Source organism: Paroedura picta, chromosome 7 (assembly GCF_049243985.1).
Source record: "Paroedura picta isolate Pp20150507F chromosome 7, Ppicta_v3.0, whole genome shotgun sequence".
NCBI classification, from domain to species: domain Eukaryota; kingdom Metazoa; phylum Chordata; class Lepidosauria; order Squamata; family Gekkonidae; genus Paroedura; species Paroedura picta.
The window spans coordinates 58,206,597-58,224,985 of record NC_135375.1 but is presented as its reverse complement, the minus strand read 5'-3'; the positions used below and the strand labels follow the sequence as shown (position 1 = coordinate 58,224,985).

At 40.4% G+C, this 18,389-nt stretch overlaps 1 protein-coding gene across 3 annotated transcripts in view; it reads left to right on the top strand.

Annotated features, from left to right (window-relative positions):
• Window positions 1-18,389, top strand: part of FBN2 (fibrillin 2) — a 206,627-nt gene that overhangs the window by 75,984 nt on the left and 112,254 nt on the right. For all 3 annotated transcript variants that reach the window (XM_077344464.1, XM_077344463.1, XM_077344465.1), the window contains 5 exons: window positions 5,893-6,018; window positions 8,329-8,481; window positions 9,366-9,599; window positions 11,596-11,733; window positions 16,533-16,652. In XM_077344464.1, the coding sequence (XP_077200579.1) occupies window positions 5,893-6,018; window positions 8,329-8,481; window positions 9,366-9,599; window positions 11,596-11,733; window positions 16,533-16,652 (771 nt within the window). The remainder of the gene's footprint in view (window positions 1-5,892; window positions 6,019-8,328; window positions 8,482-9,365; window positions 9,600-11,595; window positions 11,734-16,532; window positions 16,653-18,389) is intronic.

Genomic DNA, 18,389 nt, shown 5'->3' with positions numbered 1-18,389 from the left:
TATTAAAAGCACTCTAAGATATCGCACAATAAAGGTAGGGTCACTCCGATCAATCCTTCTTGCTGCAGAAGGAAAATTTAAATCACCCCAAATCAAAACAGAAATCGCATTCTGTGTAGAGGGCAGGGACTGAATCGACCTGGTGTTGGAATAAAAGCAACTAACACCTAGGTTTTCCTCTTTTCCTGCTGCATCCAACCTTTTCTAGCATTATTATCTTTTCCAGTAGTCTTGTCTTCCCATAATGTGAGTAATGATAGCCTCAGTTTTGTCATTTTAGTTTCAAACAAGAGTTCAGGCTTGATTTGATCTAGAACCCACAAATATATATTTTACAGTCCATGATATCTTTTCCAGCACAGCATTTCAAATTAATGCACTTTCTTCCTGTCAGCTTTCTTCACTGTCCAACTTTCATATCTATACATAGTAATGGAGTATAGTGATTGCATGTAACACTTAAGGATGTGTTACAGGCCAGGCTTCTACTTACTTATGGCAGCGAGGCAGGGACAAAAAATGCCCCGGTTGTCTCTATGGCACTTCATGGTGGTGCTGGGCTGAATGGGGCATTTAAAAAATTTGCACTAAGTTGGAATTGTATTGTTACACAATGCCACCTTCCTGCACATAACCCCCCCACACACACACACACACAGTGGAACCTTTGCACACCAGCTGCATTGTGGGTTCGCAGAAATCCAGGGCAGTAAGGGTGTGCCACTGAAAAAGGTCCCCTGTAGGGACAAAGGAAGCAGTGGGCAATGCAGCTCCACCTCAGGGTACTGTCGTTAGCACAGAGCAGCATTGCTGGCACGGAATCAGTATCAGAAAGTTAAGCTCCTTCCACCAATATTCACTCCAGCATCATTTAAATCTAATCCATCTTTCCATATGCTATATTCTGCATATAGATTGAAGAGGCAGGGAGATAAAATACATCCTTATCTGACATGTTTGCCAATTGGAAACCATTCTGTGCATCAAAAATGCTTATGCTAAACAAACTGCTGTAGTGGCAGCTTGGTGTAATGGTTAGGAGTGTGGACTTCTAATCTGGCGAGCTGGGTTTGATTCTGCGCTCCCCCACATGCAACCAGTTAGGAGACCCTGGGCTTACCATAGCATTGATAAAGCTGTTCTTACCGAGCAGTAATATCAGGGCTCTCTCAGCCTCACCTCCCTCACAAGGTGTCTGTTGTGGGAAGAGAAAAGTGAAGGCGACTGTAAGCCGCTTTGAGACTCCTTTGGATAGAGAAAAGCAGCATATAAGAGCCAACTCTTCTTCTTCTTTTAAAGTAACCATAGTTTTTCATGATCCACACAGTCAAATGAAATACAAGCTGATTTCTTTTGAAATGCTTTTCAATACTCCAGTAATCAATGCAAATTTGCAAGATGATTTCTAGTGCCTCTTCCTTTTCTGAATGCAGCGCGAACATCTGGTGTTTCCCCTTTCATATATGGCAGGAATGGCCGAACAGATGTTTGTGTACTAGAATTCCCATGAACACCTGCCAGCACATGCTGGCATAAACTCATGAGAACAATAATCCACAGACATCTGGAGAGCCCCCCCTTATATATGGTAACAGATTTTGTGGTAAGATTTTGAGCATCACTTTACTTATGAGATACATTAATTATTATACTTTGGTTCCCACTTTTTGAAATCTACTCAGCTATCCTTAGTTTAGGTGTGTAATCATTTTCTTTCTGGTCACTTACTTTTAGTTTCTTGCTCTCAGCCTCTGTAGTTGGGTGTAAACTTGAATGATGGTTATGCTGGCATGATGGTTGGAATGATGGTTATGGCTGGAATGATGGTTATGCTTCCCATGAAGTCTGTTTGATATTATTCAGTCAGACTTTGTATTAGAGCTCCTGATTACTTATGCTACATCTCACCTTACTATTAGAGCAACTCCATTTCTTCTGTGTTTTTCATTTCCCAAGTAAAAACTTTGTAATTTTCTAATTGAAAATGTCCTATTCAGGCCCCATTTAATTCATTCACTCCCAGGACTACAATGTTTCAATGTTCCATTTCTCATTTAAATGATTTAAAATATCACTTGATTTATGCTTGTAACATTCTGTGTTCCTATTACATGCTTTGAACAGCTTTGGACTTTGAATTGGCACATGTTTCCATCGGCAACTGAACATCTGTTCTGTTTTAATTCATTTGCATCATTTACCTCTGCTTTTTCCATGTAGTGGACTGTTGTCCCATTGAGGGGCAGGTGCTGACTTCCAGCGTTATATCTTTATTCATTTGCATTATCTCATCATAGGATTTCCAAATGCCTTTTTCTGCACAGTACTAACCAGAGTTAGCTGAAGTATCATTATTATATGGAACCCGAGATACAGACATACTTGGACCCCCTCAAACCTCCATCCATCCCTTTGGACACTAGGGTAGAGGCAAAGGTGATCAACCCACCTCTGACACTGATGCTGTGCAATACCAGGTCACTTAAGAATAAGACCCACACTTTGCAGAGAACGTAGACCTGGCTTGCATGACGGAGACCTGGGTTAGGGAGGGTGAGACTGTCACCTTCAAAGAACTGTCCCCTGACAGATTCTCTGTCCTCCATCAGTCTTGGACTGCAGGGCAGGGAGGAGGGGTGGCAATCCTAATCCAAGAGGATTTCTTCTTCAGGCTCTCCCCGCGCCATCAGTTCAGTTTAGTAGAGTTTACTGAGATTCACCCTACACCTTTTAATCACATCATTTTGAATTTTATGGATAAAAGGTCTCGTTTCAAATGGGATACTGTTTTAAATCTAGAATGTAACATAAATGTGAATTTTCTCTTTGTCTGGTTTTAATAGTCTTATCAGCACTGGACCAAGGGTACTTGCCTAGCATAAGTTACCTAAGTATGTGCCAGACTGGAAAACCTTCTTATGAATTTTTTTATTTTAGCGGCAGTGGAAACAAAAGTCATAAGAACATGTGTTTATTCGAACCTGTGCAAAACAAAGAGGGTTTTATATGTATACGTTATGTCTGTTTCATGACTACCTCATAGGGCTGGTCTAGAGGCCTGGACCAATGCAATAATGCCATTCCTTCAGAGTCATCTCCAGGACCATTCCTAAAGTCTTCAGGCTAGCCCTGGAGCTCCTGACATGACATGTGGTCGCTGGGTCAGCAGATATCACTTCAAGCTTATGCTAAACAAAGCATATTCTCTAAACAACCTTCCATTCTTGACAGTCACTTATGCCAAACATTATTCCATCAAGAATGTAAAGATACAGTGACCAAGAATCTTAGTCAAAACATAATATCTTGGCATAGGTGGAAGACACTTCCATTGTGGGTGAAAGGTTATACAACAAACAACATTTCTTAATAGAGAAAGAGAAATCAATATGGAACTAAAGTTGATTTTCAATAATTGTATGATCAATTAGAAGGTTGTAATCATTTTGTTTATTACCATTCCATCAATTTCTAACATCTTGTTCAAGAATGGTGGAAGAGAGGAACTGAACTCTCTCTCTGTTCCTCATGTACTCCTATCTGAATTGGGGAAGTATAAGCAGCTGGAAGGTAGCAATCAGGGATCTCCTAGCATGTCTAATATAAGCATTGTTAGTTGTTTAAATAAGATGGCACCTTTGGTTTTTAGACAAATTCCAATTATGTTAAGGAAGAATCATAAAAATTACAGTTTTCCCTAATACAGCTAGAGTTGTCTCAAACCACACTGAGATGCCAGAAGAAATAGATAAGTGCATGGATATAATTCTGTATTTGGGGGCTCTTGGAAATTAAAAAAGACAAGAAGAATAATATCTTAAATATACCTCAGTATCAATATGCCATTCATCTTTCTGATAGCTCAGTACAAAAACAAAGACATTCATGAAGTAGTGGTCTTTAAATTCTACAGGCACCAATCTGTTTAACACTTTAGAGTTTAAAACCCAACACATGGATTTGTGTTGCTGTAGGAAACCACTGCAAACATATTAATGTAATATGTTCTAGGAGGCATTCTGCACCGGCTGCAACTTCTGAATACCTTTCAAGTGAGAAATGAAATAGGTTAAAGGATCTGAGAGCTTCTTTTGTTTTATGAGGACAATACTCTTAGTTTTCCAACTTAAAAGACAGCTGAAGGGAAATTATCTGGTCATAGATTGAGACATGAAAACCCCACAGAGTTTCATGTAGCTTTGAAATTGAAAACACGTTAGTTCAAGGTTTATGGAAACTTGGCTTAAACCTGAACAAAATGAATATCACTTTAAACTTGGGCTTATCTCCAAATGTGTTACAAAACCTGAAAGCTGACATTTTTTAAATGTTGATAGTTTTTATGAAAAATTATTTTCATGTACCAGAAGTCACCATAAAATTATAACAGGTATTAGAAATGATGCAGCTGTATAACCTAAGAGTGTGCATATGAAAATTATTTTATTGTGCATCATAATTTTAGAAAGGACAAGATTATCACTTTCATTAACTGACTGGAGACAGATTTCTATTTTCATTAGTCAAAACAGATGTCTGCCCATTATTCCCTATGGAGGAAATGGCAGGTTTTCTGGAGCAGCTGTTTTTTCACTAAGACCATTTACGCACTGGAGGTTTCATGCCGGGCTGCAGGCTGGAGTTTCAGTCATGGCAGGTTACCCCACCTCTTCCTGCACCCACATGGGGGAGCATTTGGCCTGGTGTACCTCATCCGTCCCCAATTTGTGTTCCTGCACAAGAGCTGGGGCAGTGAAGTTCCCAGTGCATAAACGGTCCAAATGTCACCAAACTTTCAGCTAATATAGTAATCCTTCTCTACTAAAGAATACCCCAGTTGTAAGTGTCTGAACAAAAAGCTATCATTTTACAGCTCCTCTGAAGAAGGTGCCCCAAACATCCTTCTCTCAGTTGTTTCCTATAGACAAAAATGGCAGGAAAACGGCAGATTTTCAAAGTGGCTATTTTTTTCACCAAATGACACCCAAATTTCAATGAACATGTTCTCCCTCTCAACTGAAGATCCCCACACACAACAAGTTTCAGGGGAATTGGACAAAGTGGTCTGATTTTACAGCTCCCGAAGGAGGTACCCCCACCCATCCTACTCCTCATATGGGAGAGGAAAGGGAAGCTCTGCTAATCCCTCACTGGGATCAGATTGGCTGCAGAACTAGCTGTTTTTTTCCCCATGTGTCTCCCTTTTCTAGGTAGTGTGAACACATTGCATGCAGAGAACTGAGAATGAGCCTCCTGATCTGATTCTCAGTGTTAATTATAATTATCAGATTAAAATGTACAGGATTCAAAAATATCAGGAAGCCTTTTTGCTATGTTATTGTTATTATTAATATATTATTAGATTTCATGGTATAGGCTGTTCCCCCCTGCAAGCAGGCTCAGGGTGGCTTACAGTAATTTTAACAGTAACACCAACCTTTAAAAAAAAAAAGTTTAAAATTATCTATTGCTATTCCCTTCCCATAGCTCCACTGACATTCTAAATCAAGTTATTCCAAGCCTGTGGTGGGAGGTCTTTCTATGTTGGGATTAACCAGAAATTGAAATGTTGGCTATTGTCTGTCTTATACTGGAATAGTAACATGACTTAGAATGCATAGTATTTAATTGCACATACTAATCATTTCATAGTTAAATCGCAATTAAGTAGTGCAGATCTTTAGGCTCCAACCCTGCCTCTTTGAATCTCTACTTGCCCCCTTTTTAAAGAGAGGAAACAGGAAATACAAGAACTAAGATGAAGCAGTCCAATACTTAGCAAATTTTACTACTGTGATGTAAACTTCCTGGATCATAGTATTTCAAATGCATATATTAAGTGATATTTGAAATAAAAATTATACAACAATGTTCTTCTTCTCCTCTCTATAGATATTAATGAGTGCAGCCTTATTCCAGGAATTTGTGATGCTGGCGAGTGCTCTAATACCGTTGGAAGTTACTTTTGCCTCTGTCCACGTGGCTTTGTGACATCTACAGATGGTTCACACTGCATTGGTAAGTGCAGTTGAGAGGTCTGAATTCTGAAAGCTAGAAGTCAGCCATTTCCGTAATCCTTGATTTTTGCCTACCTGGCACTTTTAATCTGGTATGCATTCTATTAATTTGCTAGCCTTTTCCTGTCTCACAATACTGATATTTTGTTTCTATTTATGTGTATTCAAGGAGATAATTTGATTTTCAGTGGCTCTCAAACTACCGCCCACTTGTCTCCCAGGCCACATCCCTAGTGCCCTCTCCACATTTGTGCACACACATACACACGTGTGCACACACACCTCTTTTCTGGTGTTAGGTCTATTGCAGATTCAATATTGCCTACACTTCTTTTTTTGTTGTTGTGCAGTGACCCTATTCTAGTCTGGAAAATAATATACAAGTCCTGGAAGGTTGGAGTGTTCCCCTACAGGTTTTTCAGTCTTGTGGCTTTTGATGTCAGACTTGTGTCCATTAATTCTTTAGCGGAGGGTTTGACCTGTTTGCCCTAGGTAGAGAACAGAGGGACATTGTTGGCACTTGATGGCATATACCAAGTTTGAAGATGAGCAGGTGTATAAGCCTTTGATGGTATAGGTGACGTTGTTAGGTCCAGTAATTGTGGCATTGGAGTATATATGGCAGCATTTGTAGGGGAACACTTCAACTTTCCAGGACATTCTATAAGGCGGTGGTCCCCAACCACCGGGCCGCGGAGGCCCTGGCACCGGGCCGCAGCTCCCTCTCCCCCCCCCCCCGCAGTAAGAAACTTCCCAGGCCGCAAGCTTTCGGCCTGGCAAGCTTCTTACTGTGGGAGGGGGGGAGAGGGAAGCAGGGCCGCACACGCACAATGTGCATGCGTGGCCTGGCCACGCATGAGCACATGTGCCATGCATGGCCAGAAAAGCACATGTGTGGCACTTTTGTGCATGCACACATGCGCAAAAGTGCTGCACATGCGTGTTTTTGGCAGTGCATGGCACATGCATGCGTGGCATGCGCGGCCGGGCAATCGCCCTCCCTGCTGCCGCCGGTCCACAGCCTGTAAAAGGTTGCGGACCACTGCTATGATGGACCTGAAAGTAGTTGTTTTATTACAAAGAAACTTCAAGAACAGGCTAGAAAGGGAGATTTCAGAAATGCAAGTTATTACAACACTTTGTACTTTGACATACCCTGGATTCAACAAGCACAAAGGTTTTTTTTAATCTTACTATGCATGCTAACCTTATGTAACTTGTGTATCCACATTCCTCACAATTTATTTTAATTGGGATTATGTGACTGTTAGTAATATATAATGTAATTTTGATTTCTATTTTCTGGTCCCAGGACAAGATAGCTGCCAGTTTAGCTTCTACTTGTAAGAAAGTTTCACACTGGTATGGAGACAGATGGGGCCGGCAGTAAATAGTAGGGTGTGAGCCGTGGATCACTGGTTTTGGCAGTTTTATTTCTGATATGTCTTTGTGAACTACAAATGGGTTCGAGGGGTTTGATTGGCTGGTTTGGCAGGGAGTCATCATGTGGCTGTGTTTGGATGCTGTGACACAGTTTACTAATGTAACAGAATTAACTTTTGCTTATATATTCCTACTGTTATGATAGTCAGTTCTTAGTCTGAGGAAGAGTGCTTGCACTCGAAAGCTCACGCCTTGAATAAATCTTTGTTGGTCTTAAAGGTGCCACTGGACTCTGATTTTACTGTGCTACTTTAGACCAATGCGGCTACTCATTTGAAACTATTGTTAATCTCTCTTCCTTTTTTGACCCTTCCCTCTCAGACACACAGTGCTGTTATCCTGCCTGCCTGTCCATCTTTCTCTGTTCTTCCCATCACATGCGATCCCATGTACTCACTGTGTGCTTTTCCTATTTTTGAATCCAAATGCTATCCTGTATCTTCTCTATAATGAAAGTGTCAGAGGGGGCTTCTGCCCACTCTGCAAATGAGAATTAAAATTGCTTGTAAAGCTCTATTCCATTATTCCTGAAATTTGAAAAGGAGAATCCCTTTATTGAAATTCAGTGGAAAATAAGAAACCACTGAGCTGTGTATCCGGTTAAAATGTATTAAAATCTTTAAAACCAATAGAAAAACATAAATCAATGAATGCAGGAACAATCATAACATTTCTAAAAACAAATCAAAATGAAAAAATGAACATCCGTGATAGCTAAAATAATTGTAGACACAAGTGTTCTTTTCTATATTGATTTATTTTACATTTATTTACATGGTTTCTTTAAACGCGATCCTTACATTAGGAAAAAAATGTTTAAATGTCTCATCCAAACAATCTATTATTTTTTCTCATTATCAATATCCAGATCAAAGAGCAGGAACATGTTTCTCTAGCTTGGTGAATGGCCGCTGTGCACAAGAACTTCCAGGGAGATTTACCAAATTGCAGTGTTGCTGTGAATCTGGGCGTTGCTGGGCACTTGGATCCATTCCAGAGATGTGTCCTGTCAGAGGCTCTGGTGAGTGTCTTTAGATGCCCCTTTGGGATAATATCATTAGATGTCCCTTTGATTATTAGAATAATATCTCACTTGTTTTAAAATCCAGCTTGAAGAAAAGAAATAGTTTTAATCAATTTCAGCTTAACAACCTGGTTGTTTCTTATTTAGACTCAGTATCTTCTCAATTGTTGGAAGCAATTTTTATTCTTTTGAGGCATTCATATTCATGTTTATTGAAACACAAAGCTACCATTTAATTTCCTTACACTAATTTGAACTTCCAGAGTACAGTACTAGAGATTTTGCTTCTGTCTGCCTGTCTAATTTTTATTCATCCCTTTGCTGAGTGAGATTAGAGTAGCAACAGCCCTGTGATGTAGGTTAGAGTGATTGGCAAAGGGTCACCTGATAGGCTTTGTACCAGAGCAGGGATTTGGACATTCAAAGTTCTAGTTCAATAGTAGGATGAAGTTACATTTAGTGAACATAAGAGAAGCCATGTTGGATAATGCCAATGGCCCATCCAGTCACCTCTCAATTGTAATTTCTCCAAGCTAAAGACCCCTAAGATCTTTAACCTTTCTTCATAGCAAAGGTGTTCCATCCCCTTAATTATTTAGTTGCCCTTTTCTGCACTTGTTCTAAGGCTGTAAGTGGATAGAATGTCCTCCTGAATTTATTTCAGAATTTGTAAGAAATGTACCTAAATGTAAACATAATAATATGCTAGATTTACAAGGGTTGTTTATACTCAAAACCAATTGTACTGAAAGCATTTACATTCAGTTTTTGAAATAAGAGTAAATTTTAGAATATTTTCCAAATAAACACACTTACATATATTTCTCTCTTTATTAAACAGTACCATGATGCCTCTTTATGCTTGTGGTTCCCTTTAATAGATGAATATCGCAGACTTTGTGTCGATGGCATTCCAGCTGTAGGTGGTCCCAGACCTGGTGGCACAGGAGCAAATGGCTTCCTTCCTGGTGGAAATGGAAATGGATATGGCCCAGGTGGAACAGGATTCATCCCTATTCCTGGAGGAAATGGCTTTTCTCCAGGTGTGGGTGGGATTGGTGTAGGGACTGGAGGTCTGGGCCCCACGGGAAATGGCCCCATCATAACAGGGCTAAGTAAGTTGTCACATTATTTCATTTTTGGTCGTGTGGTAAATAAGTTTATGTATCCATCTTTTTCTGTTTGAAGTTATGTGCTACCATGTGGCTGTGTTTCTTTTCATATTTTCATATTTGTACTTGTGGAAACAGTGTAACTTTTCATTTGTCAGATGTGAACATTTTCTCCCTACCCACTTTCCAATATGATATATGTATATAGCTCATAAATGCTATAGTCATTAAAAACTGTGTTATCTGGCACTTGATTATTCAGAATGCTCAGTTAACTGACCATGGCCAAAGGACAACTTTCTCTTCCTCACATAGAATCATAGAGTTGGAAGGGGCCATACATGCCATCTAGTCCAACCCCCTGCTCAACGCAGGATTAGCCCTAAGCATCCTAAAGCATCTAAGAAAAGTGTGTATCCAACCTTTGCTTGAAGACTGCCAGTGAGGGGGAGCTCACCACCTCCTTAGGCAGCCTATTCCACTGCTGAACTACTCTGACTGTGAAAATTTTTTTCCTGATATCTAGCCTATATCGTTGTACTTGAAGTTTAAACCCATTACTGCGTGTCCTCTCCTCTGCAGCCAACAGAAACAGCATCCTGCCCTCCTCCAAGTGACAACCTTTCAAATACTTAGAGGGCTATCTGCTTTTTAAAAAATAAGACTTTTCATAAACTGTACAAAGTTCTGGGGTTTTTTTAGATTTCAGATTTTTCTCCAAACCTCAAGCTTTTCTCAGATTTGTAGGAAGATATGTCTTGTCCATCCATGTATCTAGTCTCTGGATTTGAGTATCTGCAGATGCATCCATGTTGAGAATTAGATATGTCAATACTTGGCATATAAATACTACCATGCCCAGAAATAGCCCAGAAATTCGGCAAAAAGAATTCTAACAGAAATGGATAAGATGGAGACCATATGTTGTATTGTGTCCCCAAAGCACTATTGTGTGGGCTTGATTTGACTTTGGTTATACAATCCGTGAACCTCCACAGGGTTTCACAATTAGAAGCTGTGGTCTCTTTTGTTATTAGCATTTCCATTGAGAAAAGATCTGTCCTTTAAAAAAGCAATGTTCCCCTTTTAAAATGCTAATAACAAAGCAATGAAATTGGTATCAGTGAACTGAATGGAAGTTCTATGTGTTGAATTAACCATTCTTGCAAATTGATGCAAATTGAGACTGCAATCTGAGTGTTATGAGTGGAATAAGGTAAAAAGCATGATCTTTTCTATTTGAGCCATTAAAATGTCTTCTAAAAACTAGCAAAGAAGGAACCATCTGTACTTCCCCATTCCCAATAGGCCATTCCAGAGGATCTGGATTGTGAAGAAATCTTGCAGTTAGACTAAAGATGATCTCACTGTCCTGTGAAGGTAGAGTGGCAAGCCACTGTAAGGAATGAAGCTGGGACACAGGTCCATAGCAGTAGAAATGGCTCTTCTTCACAATCTCTTTGCAGCTCTACAGAAGAACTCAACCATGTAGGAACCCTTAGAAACTCTTAGATGTGAAAAAGTGCTAAGAGTTTAATAGAACGTCCAGTGATCATTTAAAGAAGTACAATACAACGTTATGAACTACAGAACATTTAAGTTACAAGTGAGCAACTATGATTTGTTTTGTGATACAAATATACAACACACTTTCCATGTTCCTCTCATCCTCACCTTCCTTCATCTTTACCTCCTGGAATAATCATCCTGAGCCAAAGCTAAGAAAAATACATACATACATACATACATACATATGTAAAATGCATATATGTCAGTGTTCTGTCAAGACAAAAGACACTATTGTTGATTATATGTTAAAATGAATGGAGCATGAAATGAAATTTAATCTTGTTTACCATCTAGAGGTAGTGGCATGATTGAAATTTATGTGTATTAAACCTTTTTTTTTTTAGTTATGACATGATGTTATAAACACAAGCGATTATAAAAGCTGGTACCTTTAAATTTTAATAGAGGTTTGTTTTTCATTTTTTTTTAGCAATACTCAATCAAACAATAGATATCTGTAAGCATCATCCAAACCTTTGTTTAAATGGGCGCTGCATACCAACCGTTTCCAGTTATCGATGTGAATGCAATATGGGATACAAGCAAGATGCAAATGGAGACTGTATTGGTGAGTATAGCTTTCTGTTTGACTCTTACATTTCTTGCTAAGCATCCTCACTCATGTCCTATAAGAAACACTAGTTTCTTTTAAGCTGAATGTATATACTGCTTTTGGATCCCCTAGTGCAGTGGTCCCCAACCTTTCTGAGGTCAGGGACCACCTCCAGGGGAGAAGAGAGAGCCAATGGCCAAGGTGCCGCACACACGCGCGGCAGCTGCGCGCAATTGCGCATGTGCAGTTGTCACACATGCTGTTATCGCCACCAGGGGGTGCAAATGTGCATGCAAGGCAACTGTGCGCATTCGTGTTTACATTGCTGGCGTGCTGGTGCCCGCGCCCGCGCCTACCTCTTCCCTTCCTTCTCGCTGTGGAGGGGAGGCAGGCGTGGCTGACAGCGGCCTGGTACTGTGGCCTTCACAGCCCGGGGGTTGATGACCCCCACCCTAGTTTGCTCTGAAGCCTTCACAACAAAATGAGACAATTGCACATGAGCTTGTAACAATGAAAAATTGATTTAATTATTTGTACCAAAGTGATATAAAAGCTTATACAATGGATATTAATCAGGAGAGCATTAGGTTAAATATTTGTTGGCTACTTCTTGTTCTTATAGATTTTTATGAGTAATTTTTGCCATTTCTGTTGCAGATTGGCATGCAATTTTGTACTGAAAAAAATCAATAAAAAGATGACCAGAATCCTGCTAAAACTGTTTTGGTTTTTGATGAAAGTTGTACAGAACTCTGTGCAATGTCTAGATCAGGGGTAGTCAACCTGTGGTCCTCCAGATGTCCATGGACTACAATTCCCATGAGCCCCTGCCAGCTAGGGTCTAGATGATCTGATTGTCTCTTAATTAAAACAAATTCTGGAAGATTTTTAGCAACATTCTATCAGGAGTGTCCTGTAAAGCAGTGGTCCCCAACCTGCGGGCCGCAGCCCGGTGCCGGGCCGCGAAGGCCATGACGCCGGGCCGCTGCTCCCTCTCCCCACCCCCCACCCCCCGCAGTAAAAAACTTCCCAGGCCGGAAGCTTGCGGCCCGGGAAGCTTCTTACTGCGGGAGGGCGGGGGGAGGGAATCAGGGCGGGTGCGGCCTGATGCGCGGGTGTGGCCCGCGGGTGCGGCCCAATGCGCGGGCGTGGCCCGCGGGGGCACGGCCTGCGGGCGTGGTCCGTGCGGGCGCGGCCCGATACCCTGCCGGTCCCCAGCCTCAGAAAGGTTGGGGACCACTGCTGTAAAGTGAGAATAGTTACTGAATATATTTGGAAGCAAGTGTTTTGAGATTGCTTCTAAATTGTTGTAACAGATCAGTAACAAATGACCAACTACTGTTTTGAACTAAGCCCTGGTTAATTTTTGAAAGCATTCATAAGGAAACTATTTTTGAAGTCACTGGATTGTTCTTCAATGGAAAAAACCCTAAATCTCTAAGTACTTTGTAATGAACTGCCACAAGAGCGAGGGTACTAAGGAAAGCTGCAAGGACATTTAGAGATTTGGAAGGTGTTCAAAGAGAAACAGTTTGAATCATAACAACACAAGTTGGGTGGTACAGTGGGCATATGATAAGGAAGGCAAAATTGCACTAATTGAAGTACAGAATGTCCTTTCATGGGGAGATTCTTTTTTTGTACAAGAAGATTCCATTCCTTTGCTTTTCAACAAAAAGCAAAAATTTTATTCATTGGTTTATTAAAAAGCAATGGTGCATTTATCTTTACTTCCTTTCATCACCAGTAAATAATAATATGGGGATTGCCAAGTTTAAATAGATGGATCAGAGAGAAATATGATATTACTTCTGTAAAAGTTATGAAATCAGTGTTGCCAGTATTTCAGATTTGCTAATCATTTAAGACAAATGTAAAGAAATACATTTAAATTTTTTCCACAAATTATGTGTTTTCTTTCAAAGCGATTTCCTGTTTATAAACATCTCCTGGTTACAAGCAATTAAGAGCAATTTGAAGAGTTCAATATTTTACATTCTTTCATGATGATCTTTTACTTTTATGTAAATAAAAATAACAGTTATGAGTTATATAGGCCAAAGATTAATAGGAATCTGGCTTTGCTTGAAAGAATACTTCAAACGGTGAGCTTTATTGTGATGAAACTATGTATATTTGTATAGTACTGAGTGCAGAACCAAATAATCTAGAGAGACAGCTTGGTTTCCTAGAAGTGAAAGCTGCAATTTTCTTTATGTTTGACTACAGAGTACTACAGGAGAAAGGAGTATAAACTGATGCATACTGTTCAGTAGAAGATTCAAAAAGTCCATGTTGCAAGGCAGCTACATTTTCAGTGCTGTTTTATGGTATGCTACATTAGTGGCATGTCAGCATTAATATAGTTTAAATATAGCTTGCCTGTGCTATGCTAACAGGAATTGAAAGAAAATTTGCCAACAGAGCCTGTAGTCACAAGTATCAACCCAACACGAAATAGATTGCTGCAGTACTTAAGTAATCCATGAAAGGAGTCAGTGACACGAAGCAACTGCTGTCTACCTTCTTGATATCTAACCATTTCCACACTTGATAGAGAAACAAGTAGGGGGAAAACAATGACCTTTTCCAAGGATGCTGGAGGAAAATGCTCTTCAAATGGGAAGAAAGGTTTTCAACTGTATGCCCTCTTGATCTTAAGCAGTTTCGTAGAATACTGGCATCAAGGAAAGGGGCTTTCCCTCAATTCCCAAACCATCTGTCTGCTTAAAGGCCAACAATATTTAGACCATTCCTTCTCATCAAATTCTGTGTATCACTAAACACACTTAATTTTTCCCCGTCTCCATTCTTACATGTTTACATACTCAGAAGAGAAAATATTCTTAAAAAGATCTAGGATGCCCAGAGTCTAGGTGGTCCCTATACGTGAAATCAAGGGAAAGACTTCCTGCGAACACAATTGCACTTTGCCAGGGCCAGGAGAGACCATGGTTTCCATCCCCCATTTGAGTTAGGGAACAGACTTTTGCACTCAACTTTCCACATTTGTGAGTGTCACCATTGGTGTTAGTTGACCAAAAGGAAGTTTTTCTTTTCATTCTCCCTACTTATGGACTGGGATTGGTACACAGAAGTCCATTGTTTGGGAACTTCTACATGCATTTTGATAAACCTGGCAAAGATACTCTGTTCTGTAGCCATTGTATATATTAAATGCAGATCAAGTAGGATTACTGTATAAGATAATTGAGTTTAGATTTCTCTACGGTAGACATGCAGAAATTAAGAACTTCCTTGTTCTCTAAAGTTTGCCAAAACTTTTTCCTTTAGTTATTAGAGTTTATCAGGGAAGGCAAAATTTATCTTTTAAGATTTAAGGAAAGATAAATAATGTGCACAAAGCATGTGGTACCTGTTCCACACACTGCCTTCTTCTCCTGGGTGTTCTGATCTAAAAAAAGCCTTGCCTTGGTTCTAAAAACTTTCAGCTTTTTATACAGGGCTAGGAGCAAAGCCCATTTTTAAAATAGGCTGAAGTAAAGCGGGGCAGCCGAGCTAGGAAAGTGGGCCACCCAGCTGGTGCAGCAGAACATGGCCAGCTGGCCTCTATCAATCTCCCAGCCTCTATCAATCTCCCAGTAGTAAGAGAGAACAGTGTGTACCACAATGGAGCAGATGCAGCCAGCCTCCAGTGCCTTCCCTGGAGCCATGAGTGTGGAAAGCACCGTACGCCATGGCAGAGCCTGCAAAACTAGCTTCCCTTGCCTTCCTGATAGCAAGGGAGTTGTGGAGTACTGTGTGCCATGGCAGAGAGCACCCAAGCACCCTCTGTCACCCTCCCAGCACCAAGGAGGGCATGGAGAACCGTGCACGATGTTTGAGTATACGCAGCTGGCCTCCCTTGCCTTTCCAGCAGCAAGGAGTGCCACGTGCCACAGTGGAGCATGGCCAGCCAGCCTGTTACTGTCCTGGCAGGCAGGAAGGTGGGAAGTTCCACACATCACAGCAGAGTATGTGCAGCTGGCCTCAATCACCTTTTTGGCAAGCAAAAGGACAAGGATCATGGCAGGCCGACAGCAGAGCATGCCCTCTGACCTTCCTTATTTCAACACTCTCAGAACAGGACATGAGTTTAGGATAGACTGAGTCCCCAGAGTGTTCAGACTCAGGTAGGATAAGTTTTCTATAGCTTTGCTCTTCAAAGTACTCACAGCAATGTTTTGGTCAATAGTGATGGAATGAAGGTTCTCCTGGTGGAATATAGAAGAACAAGTAATGTTGAGGGTTTCCTTTGCTCAGCTGGGTGTACAGAGTCATGGCATGCTGCTGAAATGGGGAAAATATATATGTAACTGAATATACAACATCTTGAATAAACTTGGAGATTCACAACAAAATAAATAATATACCATTAGTGCTGAATTTTCCAGGAGCGGTGACTGGATGTATAATAAACCCAATGAAGCAAAAAGTGGAAAAAGCATTATTTTGTTGCATGTGCACATTTGTGCAGAATGTGTTTGGGTAGTTCATGGAATTTCTGTGGATATCTGCCACCATAGAGTGGAACAATGAAAAAATCAGCATAAATGGTAGGTTCTGTACCCACATATTAATTTAACAGCCCCTTGGCTAATTATGTAATTTTGTAAATTAGGTTGCTGATATTCTCAAACACTGTTGAAAATCTAGCCAAAAACTCTACAAAATGATTATTTAGTTTTATGGTCTGCTTTTTTACTAAATGTTCTTCAGAGCCTTAAGAAATGTGTGGTTAAGTGTGATTGAATTTGAGAAAGCTATTCTGCATATATAGTGAAATCTGATTGTCTTCTTTCTGATGCCAACAGATGTTGATGAGTGCATTTCAAATCCATGCTCTAATGGAGATTGTGTGAACACACCTGGATCCTATTATTGTAAATGCCATACAGGTTTTCAACGGACCCCTACAAAGCAGGCTTGCATTGGTAAAAAAAAAAAAGTTTTACTTGAACATTTGTAGACTTTACACATGCTTATGTTTGTTCTAAGTTAGTTCACTTGGGATTTTGAAAAAAACTGAGTTTTGTCTATTCACTAAACCATGACCATGATGTAATATTTGAAGGAATTTAATTAAACCTAGAGTAACAGTGAAAGAAAAAATAATAAATCTGCTTTTACATTAAAGTACAAATTTAATCTTATAGAAACCAAAATGGATATCATTTTGATATTAATTTATGATAAACTAAGTAATAGGCCATTGATAAAAAAAAAATGTCATAGTCCCATTGAAGCTAGTAATGAGCTAGTTCTGAACCAACTCTGAATCATCCATGGGATCTGAGGGAACTGTCATTCAATATAATGTTGAAGTCTTTGGCAAATTAAGGATTGATTTAGGACATTAGTCCTAAATATTATTTTCAGTCTCTTTATGAACTGAAGCTACTAAAATACATTATTTTTATAAGTAACTTAAGTCCAATTATTTTCAGTAGAACAATCCAAACTAACTTCAGCCAACCTTTAGGCCTTTGATAACCAGATTCTGATAATTAAGCTTCAAACTAGGTAGAATTATTTTCTGCAGATTTTGCAAAATATTATGTAACTAGATGTAAAGCCCATTGTACTTGTAAATACAATGGGCGCTAGGCGTGCTTTTGGGGCCGGAGGGGGCCTCCTTCCCCTCCTCCCCCCAGGCCATGGTGTGGCCTTCCCCCCCAGGCCCAGAAGCATACCCGGGGCCTCCTGGAGTGGAATGGTAGGTGCCCAGAGCCTCCTGGAGGCTGTGGGTGTGCTTTTGGGGCCAGGGTTAAGGCCTTTTCCCCCTCCCAGCTGCGGTGCGGCCTTCCCTCTGGGCCCAGAAGTGCACCCATGGCCTCCTTGAGGCCCTGGGTGTGCTTTGGGCTGGGGGGGGAAGGCCTCCTTCCCCCTCTTGTCTGTCCTGGACTGGCCCCGCCCACTCTCTGCCCACTTAGCCCTTAACCAATTATGTATACCGCTCCCCGAGCAGTTACAGATAGAGCATCCTTTTAGTGTTAGATATGTTGTTTTGTGTGTAAAAATAATTTACTAATTACTGATGGTAATACATGTTTTCATTATTAGATTAAATGCTGGTTAGGGAAGATTTACATTAGAAAAACAGCTCTTGGGATGAGTTAAACACACTGAGTGCCATGATCTCAGTCCAATTCAGAATTGTTTGTAGATGCTGCTTATAGAAATTTAAAGAGACAGATGTTATGATAATGCCTTCTCTAGTTGCACCTTAAGGTTTCCTAATGCAAATAGCAAATTACAGTGCTTGGTCAAATGGTGTGAATCCTAAAGTCATATCAGGTTTCACTGGTGTCAGAAGTCTGGGGGTAGTCTCAATCTCCAGAGTTGCTTTTGTTGAACAAGTATTCTAGGGTAGACCTCAAAAATGGGGTGGGGGTATCTTTATTCAAATTTCAGTCACTGCTGTGCAGATTACGTATTTCCATCTGCGGGGGAATGAGTTTGGCTCTCCTGTCCAGCTGCTCCTGGGATACCTTTTGAATGTTCTCCCAAGGGAAAACTAAATCCAGACTCAGCCAGTTCTCTCTCTGCAACCTATGGAGTGACAGTTCCTGGACCAATGGTATTGGGTAGATGAGCTCACTAGGACATTCCCTTAGACCTCTTTAAGGGGCTGACTGCCTCATCCAATCTCATCTCAGAAAGTCAGTGCT